Source organism: Scyliorhinus canicula, chromosome 4 (assembly GCF_902713615.1).
Source record: "Scyliorhinus canicula chromosome 4, sScyCan1.1, whole genome shotgun sequence".
Taxonomy (NCBI): Eukaryota; Metazoa; Chordata; class Chondrichthyes; order Carcharhiniformes; family Scyliorhinidae; genus Scyliorhinus; species Scyliorhinus canicula.
The window spans coordinates 77,148,868-77,165,163 of record NC_052149.1 but is presented as its reverse complement, the minus strand read 5'-3'; the positions used below and the strand labels follow the sequence as shown (position 1 = coordinate 77,165,163).

General features: G+C 44.2%; 1 protein-coding gene across 15 annotated transcripts in view; it reads right to left on the bottom strand.

The window, feature by feature from the left end:
• dock7 (dedicator of cytokinesis 7) overlaps nucleotides 1-16,296 on the bottom strand; it is a 223,709-nt gene that overhangs the window by 171,036 nt on the left and 36,377 nt on the right. For all 15 annotated transcript variants that reach the window (XM_038794509.1, XM_038794510.1, XM_038794511.1 and 12 more), the window contains exons 4-6: nucleotides 5,106-5,174; nucleotides 4,880-5,009; nucleotides 1,873-2,085 (exon numbers count right to left, since the gene is read on the bottom strand). In XM_038794509.1, the coding sequence (XP_038650437.1) occupies nucleotides 1,873-2,085; nucleotides 4,880-5,009; nucleotides 5,106-5,174 (412 nt within the window). The remainder of the gene's footprint in view (nucleotides 1-1,872; nucleotides 2,086-4,879; nucleotides 5,010-5,105; nucleotides 5,175-16,296) is intronic.

Here is a 16,296-nt window from a genome sequence, read left to right as displayed (position 1 = left end):
GTGGGCACCGATCGCGGGCCTGTCCCCTCCCAAGCACAGTCATGGTCCTCTTTCCTTTCTAGGCCACCTACAAGCCCCAAACGGGCTTCTCACTCGCGTTTCACGACGGCAGCGACCAGGTGAATTTTGTTGGGGGGCCCTCCCGCGATTCTCCCATGCCGCGTGGGGAGCGGAGAATCGCGCCCAAGGAATTGGTGGATGTTAAGTCTGGAGAAGGGTGTGTAGATAGCCTGGGTCACACTGAGATCAAAAGGACGAGGTATTGGGCATCTTGAAAAATATTAATGTGGATAAGTCCCCAGGGCCTGATGGGATCTACCCCAGAATACTGAAAGAGGCAAGAGAGGAAATTGCTGAGGCCTTGACAGAAATCTTTGGATCCTCACTGTCTTCAGGTGATGTCCCGGAGGACTGGAGAATAGCCAATGTTGTTCCTTTGTTTAAGATGGGGAGCAATGATAATCCAGGGAACTACAGGCCGGTGAGCCTTACATCAGTGGTAGGGAAATTACTGGAGAGAATTCTTCGAGACAGGATCTACTCCCATTTGGAAGCAAGTGGACGTATTACCGAGAGGCAGCACGGTTTTGTGAAGGGGAGGTCGTGCCTCACTAACTTGAGAGTTTATAGAGGAGTTCATAAATATGGTTGATGCAGGTAGGGCAGTGGATGTTGTCCACATGGACTTCAGTAAAGCCTTTGACAAGGTCCCTCATGGTAGACTGGTACAAAAGGTGAAGTCACACGTGATCAGAGGTGAGCTGGCAAGGTGGATACAGAACTGGCTAGGTCATAGAAGGCAGAGAGTAGCAATGGAAGGGTACTTTTCTGATTGGAGGGCTGTGACTAGTGGTGTTCCGCAAGGATCAGTGCTGGGACCTTTGCTGTTCATAGTATATATAAATGATTTGGAGGAAAATGTAACGAGTCTGATTAGTACGTTTGCAGACGACACCAAGGTAGGTGGAATTGCGGATAGCGATGAGGACTGTTAGACGATACAGCAGGATTTAGATAGTTTGGAGACTTCGGCAGAGAGATGGCAGATGGGGTTTAATCCAGACAAATGTGAGGTAATGCATTTTGGAAGGTCTAATACAGGTAGGGAATATACAGTGAATGGTAGAACCCTCAAGAGTATTGACAGTCAGAGAGATATATGTATACAGGTCCACAGGTCACTGAAAGGGGCAACACAGGTGGAGAAGGTAGTCAAGAAGACATACGGCATGTTTGCCTTCATTGGCCAGGTCATTGAGTATAAAAATTGGCAAGTCATGTTGCAGCTGTATAGAACACTTGGAGTATAGTGTTCAATTCTGGTCTCCGCACTACCAGAAGGATGTGGAGGCTTTAGAGAGGGTGCAGAAGAGATTTACCAGGACATTGCCTGGTATGGAGGGCATTAGCTATGAGGAGAGGTTGAATAAACTCGGTTTGTTCTCACTGGAACGAAGGAGGTTCAGGGGCGACCTGATAGAAGTCTACAAAATTATGAGAGTGGTTAGTCAGAGACTTTTTTCCAGGGTAGAGGGGTCAATTACTAGGGGGCATAGGTCTAAGGTGTGAGGGGCAAGGTTTAGAGGAGATGTACAAGGCAAGTTTTTTTTTTTACACAGGTGATAGTGGGTGCCTGCAACTCGCTGCTGCAGGAGATGGTGGAAGCAGGGATGATAGTGACGTTTAAGGGGCAACTTGACAAATACCCGAATAGGATGGGAATAGAGGGATACAGACCCCAGAAGTGTAGAAAATTTAAGTTTAGACAGGAAGCATGGTCGGCGCAGGCTTGGAGGGCCGAAGGGCCTGTTCCGTACTTTTCTTTGTTCTTTGTTATAAGATCTCCATTAAACACACAATTAATTTTCCAACCTCATCTGGTGCTGGATAAAGTGCAAACAGCTCTTTGTGTCGATTTCCCTTCCTCTGTTCTTCATTCTGTTGATCTATTTCTTCGATTGGAGACCGATCAAGTAGATTTGGAAGAACCGCGTCGGGAAGTGAGTTTTTGAGATCAAAAATACTGCAGGCCCAGCTCCCTCTCGGAGTATCATCTATTGATACAGAACGCCGTTTCAAATCATCCTGCAATCAGAGTCATTTGTTCAGCTCTATGGTCTAACTTTTAGTTGAAGATCACAATAAAATCAACAATTTATTCAAGGACAGTCTCAGGAATGTTAAAATGCCATGAGAGGGTACAGATCCAGGCCTGCAGTTCCACAACAAGCTCCTAATTTCAACTACACTACAAATGAGCAGATGCTGAATAAAACCTGACATTCTCCCACTGGAAGGGGATAAAAAAGCTACGACTTAGAAAATTCCAACAGGAATATTTCATTTGCTCTGTGAATGCTGGAGGAACCCTTCTCATATTACTTCCTGGACTTTTTCAGCTGGAAATATTGAAGGGAGGAACAAAACACTGAAATAAATGGAAGCTCAGAAGGCACATGATACAGAAAATGTGTTGAGGCAATATCAGGAGTTCTGAATACATTAAGTTCCATTTAGCAAAAAACTACCATTACGGAACACATTGGGCTTGATCTTCCGGTATTGGGAGCAGTGATAGACTGAACTTAAGTTGATGATGCTTGTTGGAACCATGAGAAAATCTCATCATGCGCACAGGCACTGTAATTGCCTCAAAAGTTTAAACTTCCGATAGGTTGATTGGACCCTCCACAAATGTGTCTTAAACTGATCTCAGTGTCAGAGGCTTGGACTAGATGTATACTACTTATCCGAATACCTTAGCATTGCTGCACTGTTTAAATCTCTGATGTAACTCAGTGATTAACAATGGAACCCAATCCATTAACCCCACACATACACCCCACCTAGCCGCCTGACCCTTCTATCCACATTTCTCAACCAAACTACCGCCTGACCCATCTATCCAGCCCTTGAACCTATCCAACAAACCCAACTCGACTACCCAAGCCCCCGACCCAACCCGCGTACAACTACCCAACCCCACAACCTGTCTATCCACAATCTGTCTACACACACTCCTGACTCAACTACCCGCTCATCCGCCAATTCATTAACCCTACTGGAAGACTCAAGACCTTTAAAAACTACTTGAATACAGTAGTTGATGTTGTAAAAAGGGGGATGTGTTCTCTCCGTTGCTCCTCTTCATCAGACGTTACCATGTATGACTGTGCCACGGTAGTGCTGCAGCAGCCGTGATCAGAAGTACCAGCTGAAAGTGCACTAAAAGGTAATGGTTATGGGGATAGTGGGTGTAAAAGGCACTTAAATAACTGATCAGTCATGATCGTATTAAATGGCAGAGAAGGTTCAATGGCCTGAATGGCCTACTCCTGTTGCTATGTAAGCACGCAATGATCTCTGCAGTCAGCATTGATGCAGGCTGCATGCCACTGATCAGATCTGGCCCATTATTTCAAAGACACTCCACAATCCCAAATACATATTACCTAAACTGAGAAAAAGAGGATTTGTGCAAGAGCACAGGAAAACATTTTTTTGCTCAGTAAATATACAATCAGAAGCAACAAATCTACAAATAAATTATGTCTAGCAAATTTAAATCTGTAGTCCATGTAATGACTGCTTCATTTTTATCTTAAAGGAAAAATCTAATTTAAAATCAACAGCTTAAAAGAGAGGAATTACTTAAATATAATCCCAATGCATGTGAATATGGCTGAGTGATGTTCCTGCAACAAAATGATGCTCCTGTCTTGATGTTGCTTATTGGTTCTGGTAGGTTACTGTTGTGCCACACATGACTGCTTTAACACATCTCGACGTGTTGCAATGTTTACTCTGATCTGACCCAACAACATTTTTCAGTCTAACAGCCCAATGGACACAGTGTGAATCTTTCTACTTTCTAAATATCTTGCAATTTCTTGACCTGAGATTGTCAGAACAGTGTCAATTACTGCCTAGTTAAAAGATGGTGTAATGCTGTAAGGCCATAATTGGGACTTCCTCAACGCCATTGCAGCCAGCAAACAAAGAAACATTTCACCTCAATAACTAAGCCTCATTTCAATAGAGGTCTGGGGGTAAAAGATCTGTGCCAGATTTTCACATCTCAACGTGAGCTGTTTTAAAATTAGGCTGCATGCAAACCTCAAGCTTTTGTATCTCAATTTGGGGAAGACCATTGTTAGCAAAATGTTTAAATTTTCAGATTCCACAATCATTGCCATTGGAAATAATGAGACGTCAATTTTCTCTTTAAAGAAAATGGATGAAAGTTAAATAGTTGAGATCAAAGGTGGTGAATTTTCTATTGTTTGCTAAGTTAACGCGAGGGCTTCTCTGAGAACATTTTAATACTGATTATTATTGATCCACTGTTTCTTACAATATAAGTATATCAACTGAACATTCATATCAATGTTTTTTGCTGGGCCTCTGTGGGGCGGATGCCTCTTTTTTGTAAACTTCTCTAGCAATTTATTGTTTGTGACTTTGAGACATTTCAAATACATAATGAGGCACAACATCAAAATTTTATATGAAGTTCTTACTTTATGATGTCATCTAACTTTAAGTACATTAGTCTGTCTCCTACTCCTGGGTATGAAGTATTTGAGTCAAATAAATCATACAGTTTCTTGATTAGATAGAAAGAAAGACATGTATTTATAGCGCACCTTTCACAGCAGCAAGAGAACCCAAAGTGCTTTCCAACTAATTATGTACTTTTGAAATATAATGTAGAGCTGTGATGTAGGACAGACGGCAGCCAACTTGCACACAGGAAGCTCTCACAAAGAGCAACGCAATGATGACCAGGTAATCTGTTTGCTGTGATGTTAACACCAGCCTGTAACTAATCGCAGGTATTTAATTTTTGCTTTATCAATTTGTCAAGAAAGTACCTCACCTGATCATCCTGGTAACTGTTAGTGTCTGGGATTTCATCCGATTCAAAGATCTGTCTTGGTAAGCCCTTCTGTCTTTCCTTCTGTTTGTCAAGTGTGTTGGGATTAAATCCTGTGCTGAGTTTGTGATACCTGGTTACGGAATTTTTCAAAAAGTGCAATACAATTAAAACTCACGGAACACATCGACTGAACGTCAGTAAAAAGAATATCCAATTTAACACTTACTTTCGATTTACAATAGCCCAGTCTTCAGTGTAGGTTTTTACGCAGTCCCTGACATGAGGGTCCACATCACTGAAAGTAAACATTTAAACATCTTTAATTATAAAAAATGCCATTATAAATAATAAGGGAACAAAATAGATTTCACAAAGTATATACCATTTTTTAAATTTCATTATTGAAATAAGGTTACTTGCAATTCGACTAGATCCCGAAAAGCGTATTAAAGTGGAAAGGACATCCCCCTAATTCTAAAACATAGGTGCTCAGTTTTGGAGAATCCACTTTAAGAAGGATGTTAAAGACATGGACAGGACAGGATAAGAAACGCACACTGGGGTAGTCGGTGGTATAATGGTAATATCACTGGGCTAATAGTCCAGAGGCCCTGACTAATGCTCAAGGGACATGGAACCAATTGGCACCATAGCATTTGATGAAATTTGAACTGGGGTCTGCACGTTCTCCCTGTGTCTGCGTTGGTTTGCTCCGGGTGCTCTGGTTTCCTCCCTCAAGTCCCGAAAGACGTGCTGTTAGGTGGACTGGACATTCTGAATTCTCCCTTCGTGTACCCGAACAGGCGCCGGAATATGGAGACTAGGGGCTTTTCACAGTAACTTCATTGCAGTGTTAATGTAAGCCTCCTTGTGACAATAAAGATACACAGCATTGTGGTTGACTTTTAGCTGTCCTCAGTTCAAGGGCAATTAGGGATGGGCAACAAATGCTGGTTTTACCACCAACGCCCACATCCCATGAAAGGGAAAAAAGAATTGGATGATGCCAGGGATGAGAGGCTTTAATTACAAGATTGAAATAGAGAAACTGAAGTTCTTCTTCTGACAGCAAAGAGGGAAATTTGTTAGAGGTGTTCAGAATAATAAAGGGTTTCTTTAAACAAAGCGTATTGAGAGAAATATTTTCACTGATTGATGAGTCAGAACACATATTTAAGAATCACCACAAAAAGTATGAAGGAAAAAATTAGGAGATTACTTTTAAAACTTAAAATAAAATGGCGGCTAAATATTTGCAGAAAAATATTAAAAGGCTATGGCAACATGACAGGGGAATGCAACTATGTAGATAACACTTGAAAAGAAATGGCAAAGTACAATTGCCGAATGACCCCCTTTTATGAAGCAAAATTCTACAATTTGATTTTATAGGAACATATCTCACAGTTCATAGAATTTACAGTGCAGAAGTAACATCGAGTCTGCACCGGCTCTTGGAAAGAGCACCCAAGCCCAGGCCTCCACCCTATCCCCGCAACCCAGTAAACCCACCTAATATTTTTGGACACTAAGGGCAATTTATCATGGCCAATCCATCTAACCTGCACATCTTTGGACTGTGGGAAGAAACTGTAGCACCTGGGAAAACCCACGCAAACACAGGGAGAATTTGCAGACTTTGCACAGTAAAAGGAGGCCATTCAGCCCATCGAGTCAGCACCGACCCTCTGAAAGAACCTAAGCCCACTCCCCCGACCTGTCCCTGTAACCCCATAACTCACCTAACCTGCACATCTCTGGACAACATGGGGCAATTTAGCATGGCCAATCAACCAAACCTGCATATCTTTGGACTGCGGGAGGAAACCGGAGCACCCGGAGGAAACCCACGCAGACACAGAGAGAACGTGCAGACTCCGCACAGTAGAAGGAGGCCATTCAGCCCATCGAGTCTGCACTGACCCTCTGAGGAACCTAAGCCCACTCCCACAGAGTGTGAGCACCTCCACACCTATTCTCTTTGTGGAAACAAAGACATTTAACAGGAGAGAAAACTGGCGATGAGCACTGAGGCAGAAAAAATCACTGGATTTAGAGGATGATGTCCGGTGGCATGTGCAGATATTGGGAAAACGATTACCCCACTTTTACGACACTTTAATTGTACCTTTTGCAGCATAATGCCTATCATTCTTTTAAATCAGGAATTAAAAATTATATTATTACAGCAGATATATACACACCTTAACACAGGTTTTTAAAACCATTCCTGCTCCAGAGACATATAATACAATATATATGCACATATACAGACACACCAATTTCTTGCAATCATCACAGCAACCATGTCATTGTTGTACACGGGTTGGATACTTAGCAGGGGTATGCTGGAGTAAAACAGGGAGATGTTTTTTCAAGGGGAAATGTAGGGGGGATTCTTGGGGGGGGGGGGTTCGATGTTAACAATGGACAGGGGCGGGTCAGGCTTATGGGGCATGGCCCGGGGGTATGATGATGGTGGATAAGAAAGGTGGGGGGGGGGGTGAGAGACCCCCAGTAACGATAGTCACGTGGAACGTGAGAGGGCTAGGAGATCCGGTTAAGAGGTCAAGGGTGCTTGCGCATCTTAAAAGTTTGAAAGCCGATGTGGCAATTCTGCAGGAGACTCACTTGAGGGTGAAGGACCAGGTGAGACTTAAAAAGGGCTGGGTTAGCCAAGTGTTTCACTCTGGATTTGATGGAAGGGCTCGAGGGGTAGCGGTGTTAGTCAGCAAAAGATTACCCTTCCAGATGGAGAAGGTGGTGGTTGATCAGGGGGGTAGATATGTGATTGTGACAGGGGCGCGGGAGGGGAGAATACTGGCGCTGCTAAGTGTATACGGTCCCAATTGGGTGATGTGGGATTCGCAAAGTAGGTGTTTGGGGTCATCCCCGACTTGGATTGGGGGGGGTGACCCTTGGAGGTTCCTGCACCCAAGGGAATGGGAGTACACGTTCTTCTCAGGAGTCCATAAGGTATACTCGCGGATCAACTTTTTCGTGGTGGGAAAGACTTTGCTGGCTGGGGTTAAGGGGTCGGAATACTCGGCAATTGTAGTGTCAGATCAGGCTCCGCATTGGGTGGATATGGTACTGGAGAAGTGGGTAGCACAGAGGCCGGGGTGGAAACTGGATGTGGGGCTTTTGGGGAACCAAAAGTTCTGTGACAAAATTGAAAAGGTAATTAAGGAATATGTAGGTTTCAACTGTACGGGTGAGGTGTCAATGGCAGTCGTCTGGGAAGCTCTAAAGGCGGTGGTGAGGGGTGAGGTAATTTTGTTTAAGGCTAGGGTGGACATAGAGGAGAGGTTGGAGCGGCAGAGGATAATAGATGAGATGTTGGAGGTAGATAGGAGTTATGCAGAAGATGGGGACCCAGCAAAGCTGGAAAATAGGAAGGAACTACAGGCGAGCTTCGACCGACTGTCCACCAGGAAGCCGGTGCGCCAACTGAGACGAGCAAGCGGTGCAGTTTACGAACATGGAGATAAGGCTGTTATGTTAGCAGGTCAGCTCCGGAGGGAGGGAAATTCTTCAGGTGAGGGATAGGGCAGGGAAGTTGGTGGTTGCTCCGGAGCTGATTAACAAGGTTTTTGAGGAGTTTTATGAGAGGTTGTACAGGTCAGAGCCACCCGGGGGAGACCGTGAGATTCAGGAATTTCTAGATGGGTTGGAGTACCCGAGGCTAGAGAATGGGGACAGGACTACATTAGAAGGAGCGATAGTGGAGCAGGAGATAAAGGATGCGATTGGGAGGATGCAGACGGGGAAGGTGGCAGGGCCGGATGGATTTCCGGTGGAATATTACAAAAAATTCAAGGATAAGCTGGCACCCCAGATGGTAGGGATGTTTTAAGAGGCGATAGGGAAGGGAGTGCTGCCACAGACCTTGTGGCAGGCATCGATTTCACTGTTGCTAAAAAAAGATAGGGATCCGACAGAGTGTGGGTCGTTTAGGCCCATATCACTTCTGAATGTGGACGCAAAAGTATTGGCGAAGGTACTGGCTGGTAGGCTGGGGTAGTGCCTCCCGAATAGGTGAGGCTCAGGCAGGGTTCATGAAAGGGAAGCAGCTTTTTTCGAACATTAGGAGGGTTTTGAACGTCGTTATGGCACTGGCGTAAGAGAAGGAAACAGAGGTGGTTATGGCATTGGACGCCGAGAAGGCGTTTGACCGGGTAGAATGGGGGTACTTGATGGCAGTTCTGGAGCGGTTTGGGATTGGACCAAGATTTGTGAACTGGGTAAAGCGGTTATATAAGGAGCCGAAGGCAAGTGTACACACAAACAACATCAGGTCAAGATACTTTTCTCTCTACCGTGGGACGAGGCAGGGATGTCCTATGTCCCCCCTGCTGTTTGCACTTGCGATTGAGCCATTGGCCATCGCATTAAGGTGTTCAGGAGCATGGAAAGGAATAGTGCGGAGGGGGGAATAGAGCATAGGGTGTCCTTATATGCCGACGACTTGTTGCTGTATGTGTCGGAACCAAGTGTGTCGATAGGAGGAATATTGGAGCTACTGCGAGTATTTGGGTCTTTCTCAGGTTACAAGCTGAACCTGGATAAGAGTGAGTATTTTGTGGTGACTTGGCCGGGGGGGGGGCTGCCATCCCATAGGGCAGGGACTCACTTTAAGTATCTGGGGGTAGAGGTGGCCTGGGAATGGCGGAGTCTTCGCAGGTACAACATCACTAGTTTGGTGGGGAGAGTGAAAGCCGATCTGGCAAGGTGGGATGGTCTCCCTCTGTCACTGGGGGGTCGGGTACAGGTGGTTAAAATGAATGTTTTGCCGCGATTTCAGTTTATTTTTCAATGCCTACCAATTTTTCCTGCCAAAGGCTTTTTGCAGGGAGATTGAGGGAAGGATTACCTCGTTCATATGGGCAGGGAAGGTGGCCAGAGTGAGAAAGCTGCTGCTACAGAGGGGAAGGCAAGCAGGGGGTTTGGGTCTCCAGAGCCTGATGTGCTACTACTGGGCGGCGAATGTGGAGAAGGTGCAGAGCTGGGTCAGAGGGGTTGATTCCCAATGGGTCAGAATGGAGGAGAGTTTGTGCAGGGGGTCGGGACTGAAAGCACTAGCAATAGCGCCGCTCCCGATAGCTCCGGGGAAGTACCTAGGGAGTCCGGTAATAATAGCTTCACTGAAAATTTGGAGGCAGTTTCGCCAACACTGGGTTGGGGGCAGGGTCAAGGGAAATGCCGATTCAAGGGCACCACAGATTTGAGCCAGGGAGGTGGGATGGAAGTTTTCGGAATGAGAAGAGACGGGGATTAAGACGCTAAAAGATTTGTTTCTTAGGGGTCGGTTTGCAGGATTGAAGGAGCTGGAAGCGAAGTATGGGCTGGAGCAGGGAGAAATGTTTAGATACATGCAGGTTGGAGATTTTGCGAGGAAGGAGATACAGAGCTTCCTGGAGGAACCGGCCTCCTCATTGCTGGAGGAGGTGCTGACGACAAGGGGACTGGAGAAGGGGCAGTGTCAGCGGTGTACGGAGCTATTTTGGAAAAGGATAAGGCACCGCTAGAAGGGATCAAAGCAAAGTGGGAGGACGAGTTGGGAGAGGTTATAGAGGAGGGGGTCTGGTGTCAGGTGCTCCGGAGAGTAAATGCCTCCACCTCATGTGCGAGGTTGGGGCTGATACAGCTGAAGGTGGTATACAGAGCACACCTCACGAGGGCGAGGATGAGCCGATTCTTTGAAGGAGTAGAAGATGTGTGTGAGCGTTGCGGGGGAGTGGGCTGGTTAATCACGGTCATATGTTTTGGTCCTGTCCAAAGCTGGAGGATCACTGGAAGGAGGTTTTTCGGGTAATTTCCAAGGTGGTGCACGTGAAACTGGACCCGGATCCCCGGGAGGCCATATTCGGGGTGCCGGACCAGCCAGGATTGGAAACAGGTGTGGAGTCAGATATCGTAGCCTTTGCGTCGTTGATCGCCCAAAGGCGGATTCTGCTGGGATGGAGAGAAGCCTCTCCACCCTGTGCCCTGGCATGGCGGGGTGGCCTGGTGGAATACTTGACCCTTGAGAAGGTTAAGTTTGAACTGAATGGAAGGACGGAGGGGTTCTACAAGTCATGGGCATTATTAATTATGCATTTTCAAGAAAGGGATAACATTGAACATTAGTTGGGGAGAGATGGGTGGGAAGGTTGGGGGGAGGGGCGCTGTGTGTATTAAGGGTGACTATGGGTAATCCCTGATGCCTTTTTGTCATTTGTTTATGTAAACATGCGGGCTAATGTTTGGGGGGTGGTGGGAGGATGGGATCGTTGTTATTGTTATGGGGATTGATGTATTTGTTGCTGATTATTGTTTATTGTTGGTGGATGTAAATCCAGGAGAAAATGTGAAAAAAGGAGAATAAAAATATATTTTTTAAAAATACATTGAAACTGATCTGCAACAAGACCTAAAGCTAGATGTTTTGTCAACGCAGGGAGATCAACAATGATTTTGAGTAATTCAAAATCGAAAGTCATGAAACTAAATTAAAAGTGCACATGAGCGCAGCAGTATCGCTAATACCCGAGATATTTCATCATCACAAAACTGAGGCATCTGCCTTTAAAACCATCAAATGTGACCCAAAGGACATACACTGAAGAGGTCTTCCCATTAAAAGGATGCATTATGATTAAAGTAGAAGCAAATGGGCAAGCAGCAAAGTTGTCTCTTCACATTGTCCGTGGGAACCTTCGTTCTCTATTTGGCAGAATATGGTTGGCTAAGATTAAACTTAACTGAGAAACAGTCAATCAATTAGTGGATTCAAAGAGCAACTTGCAAAACCCTCTGAAGAAGTACAAAAATGTATTCGAAGATTCACTAGCCTCTACGGCTGGACTAAAAATCAAGTTCGACGGCACAGCCAAAAGTCTCAAAGCTAGAACCGTACCATACGCCACCATGCCTAAAGTTTTAGACTATTAAGTCATCTCTTTCCTCAAATGTTCCTCACTTTCCTCTAATGTTCTTTGCTTATGTTTCAAACTACTAGTCAGATCACCTGGAAGTGAAGTATAAACAGAAAATGTTGAAAAGAGGTGAAATTAACCAGAGTAAAAAGCCTGTGTTAATGCACTGTTGTTTGACGAGAAAGAGTCACCGGGGAGTTAATGTGTTTTCAGCCTGGGGAGTTAATTTGCTTTCAGCTTGGGGAGATGATGTCATTGCTGAGTGCAGCTACGGCATTCAGACATTTTGAGAAAGCTTTTGAGTTGAGTTCTAATCTGGCTAACACTGAGTCCATAAGCAAGATCTTTTGCTCTCACAGTGGATAGTTAAAAAAGATTAATAGTATTTAAAGCAATGCCGACTTGTCTGAGGACAAGGGGAGGGGCAGCTAAAACAAACCATTGAAACAGCTTTTTGAAGACAACCAGCCAGAGTCTGCAGGTGTTCTAACAGGAACCAAATCTGTCCTGGAATGCAAGTATTACTCTGTGCCATAGGGATGCAGGATGGATTGAGAGCTCAATGTTTTTTTTTCTTATTGTTTAATTGGGAATAGAGATATTATTTAAGGGTATGGTATTTACTGTACTTAGTAGTATTGTTAAGGGGTAATTGTAGGCTATTTTCGGGGGTGATATTAAAGAATTTAATATTGTGTTCATAATAAAGTTTTGTTTTAAAAATCCCAAATCACTATTTTTTCATGCAATCACTCCTGGAGTGAAGTGTTCTTTCTGCACAGTCTTCCAAAATAAACTCAAATATTGGGGTTTCAGTCCAGTATCCTAGCCACTGTTGGGGTCTGGTCTGGAATTGTAATACTACACCATGAAACTCTTTGTCTGAGCCTCTTGGCCTTGCTACATCTTCCCCACCTTCAAAGAGAACATCTTAAAAATCTCTCTTTGGCAGTGTCTTGGGCCATATCCCCTAATTTTCCTCCTGCTCTGACTCCCAATTGTGAAGTACCTTGAAACAGTTAAAAATGTTGAAGGCATTGTTGGAGTTTCTGTTTTATAAAGTATTTGCAACTTTTTGTATGTAACACAATCCACTGACATGGACTCTGTAATGACCTCCAATTAGCATTATTGGTTGGCCAATTGGAGTATGAGCTCCCTCAATGATAGCTCATTGAGGGGGCCCATATAAACACCTGTGTAGGCTTTGTGAGCAGTCTTAAGTTGACTGGAATGCTAGCAGCACTGTTTGGAGCTGCTCTTGTATCTAGTTATTGGCAATAAATATTGGTGTGGTGACGGGACTCCTGCCTCCTGTGGATTATTACAGACTCAAAACCAAATATAAATTCCCCCCTCCCGCAGATTATTAAGAATGTTCACCCTGAAACCCAAAACCATTCAACCAACATTTCAGGAATTGAAATGGAAAGCCAAACTAATTCTGCACTTATCACATGATCCCTCATTTGTTTTAATATTAAAAATGTTTGGAGAATATTGTCATTTAGCCGAACAAGCCCATCCCATTTCAATAGATTAACCTCACCTACCGGCCTTCTTGCCATTTCAATCATTTCTGTCTCCCTCAATGCTTCCAATTGCATCTTACTCCACATATGTTGGCTGCAACAATGGGCCTTGCATAATAACTTATTCAACAGCTCGACTGCCTCCTACTGATAATTCAAGGTTATTTTTGGAGCTAAGAATTTGAATTGACCATTAATTTGAATTAAGCAAAGCAAAACACAAACAAAGCAAAAATGCAATGCTAACAGGTTTACATGATCAGACAATTTCAATTATGTAACTTTGAATTAAGATGAGAAACCAACATCTTTTTGAGTAAATAATAAAGTTTCATCTGACTTCCCTTCCTGATTTTTAACATCTGTTCCTTGGTCTCTTAATCCTTCGAGGCAATAAATAAAATTTGATGGAGTCTGACCAAGCTTCTGTACAATTGAAACCACACTTCCTCACTTCTGAATTCTAATGTCTGAGATAAAGGCCAATATTCCATCAGCCTTTTGGATTACATTTCGTCCCTCTGCAGTAGATTTGTGTGATTGTGTTTGTGGACTCCTAAGTCCCACTGCTCCTCCACAGGTCCTAGTCTTGTACCATTAAGCCCACGTTCTTAATTCTCATTTTCAGATCCAAAGTGGATGATCTCACATTTCTTCATATTGAATTTCATTTGCCATAGTTTTACTCACCCACTGAATGGGTCGAAAGTTTGCTATCAAAAAAATTAGTGAAGCTAATGGCACTCAGTTATTTATGCATAAATGATACAGTACAGTCAGGCAGAGGCAGATGCATGGTAATATGTAAATATTGAAAAGTTCCTGCCCGAGATGCACTGCTCCACCTTTAGCTATGCAAAAAATAGCATCTTGCTGTCCATTTCACCATTGAAATGTATGTCGATAGCTTTGACAGGTTGGTGACACCATCTTTCTCCAACACATTTCTACTGTCATTCAGCTGGGTGTCACTGTACTCACCTGATTCCATCCTTGCTATCTAACTGCAGCCACATAATCACTTGCAAAGGCTTCCCTTGCCACTCCTGCATCGGTATATTTGTTTCCCCCCCCCCCCCCAAAGATCTATCCTTGTCCCTCTATTCTTCATCTACATGCTGTCCCTCATTGATATCATCTGTAAACACAGGGATTGATTTAGTCCGAGTGTCACGGTGCCCATCACTGGGGCCACAACTCGACGGGACCTGCCGTGGGTCTGATGTGGCAGTCAGCTGAACAGGAAGCTCATAAATGTGGTTGACATGGGGTTGCCATTTGATCACGTGGCTGGGGGTGGGGTGGGCGGGGAGCAGCTCTAATGTCATGAAGCCCACATCTCCCGATAGCCATGCAGGATCTGGCACCACATTTCCAAGAGCAGTCAGCCCTGTGTTCGAGCTAGAAATCATCTTGCAGGCTTTTTAAGAAAAGTTTAAATCTCTGCCTTTTGTATTTCTGTTGCACCAGCACAAAGAGAAGTTCCAAAATCCAGGGAAAAGACTCCTCGGCTCTCACACAGTATCAGGACGCAAGAACGATAGTGAAGGATTTGGTGTTGGTAAGGGCTCAGGGTCATGGATGACATCAAGTTTACAGAGGTGCATTGTGGGACGCTAACCAGGAGTGGGAGGAATAATCAAGTCTGGACATAACAAAGGTATGGATGAGGGGTTTAGCAGCAAGTGAGCTGAGGTGGGTGGCGTTATCTGATGTTCTCATGTGGAAACAGATGTTGTTTCTGTGGTGGGGTAAAGTGGTCACAGCTCCTTACGGGGTTATAGATGACACCGAGGTTTGGTTCAGCCTCAGCCACTTGCCGGCGAGAGAGAGTTACATTTGGCAGCTAGGGAACAGAGTTTGGCTTCTCATTTCTCAATATTTAATTGGACAAAATGTATGGCCATCCAGCATCGGATTTGGCAAGCAGTCTTGTAATTTAGCAACAGTGGATGAGTTGAGAATGATGGTCATGAGGTAAAGCTGGATGTCATCCGCATACATGTGAAAACTAACCCTTTAGGCTAAATTTTGTGCAGTCGGCTGACAAGGGCCAAATGGTGGATGGACATCGGGAATTGTGTGGAAAGTTGCAAGTCAGACGCCTGGCAGTAAGAAAACTTTAAGAGATTAAGTCAATGGCAGAAAGGTAACAAAACTGGAAACTCACCCATTAGCAATGGAGAGCTCATTGTTATATTTAATTGCCCACTTGTACATAATTTGAATGGAATTCAACATGGTTTACTCCTGCTTCCCTAATTTTATAAAACTCACACGTGTCTCTTGTGTCTTCAGTAACCTGCCCAGTGAAAGCTGGCGGCTGACATGTGGTTTCCTTGGCTCAGTGTTGAAAGCGCTTTGGACTTCCTAGAGACTGAGTCACAGGGCACTGGATTGATCTTGGAAACATTTTATCTGTGTAAAACCTTGCTGAGCTGACAGAGTAACAGGCAGGTAATTCAGAACCCAAGAGGGACTGCGGCAGTGCACAACTGAGGTGCAGAGGGGACATCTCTTAAAAGTGGCACCGAAGGGGAGGACACCTAGAGGACTGCCTGTAAGGAGAGGAACCCTTCTTCATCCTTGAGCCCGGGAGGAGTTGCTCCGGCTGCACGGTGACATAGAATCATATCTCAGTCCTCAGTTAAACCCATCGATGCCACTGAATTAACTTTTGTGAAGGTGGAGAAATCTTCTCCTTGGACTTTCGAACATTGTTTTGATGCTGGAGCAACAGAAATTCAAATGCCAGAGATTTAAATTGTAGAAGGATAAAGCATAAATACTGAAATGTTGAAATAAAAGAAAATACTGGAAATGCAGAACAAATTCATCAGTGTTAACTTCATTTATTATTTCAAATGGAACCTTTCATATAACCAAGCTTAATATTTAATTTGTTTACTAACCTGCTGTGCATATATAACCCTTTTGTTTTAACACTTAAGATTACATTTTAGCAATT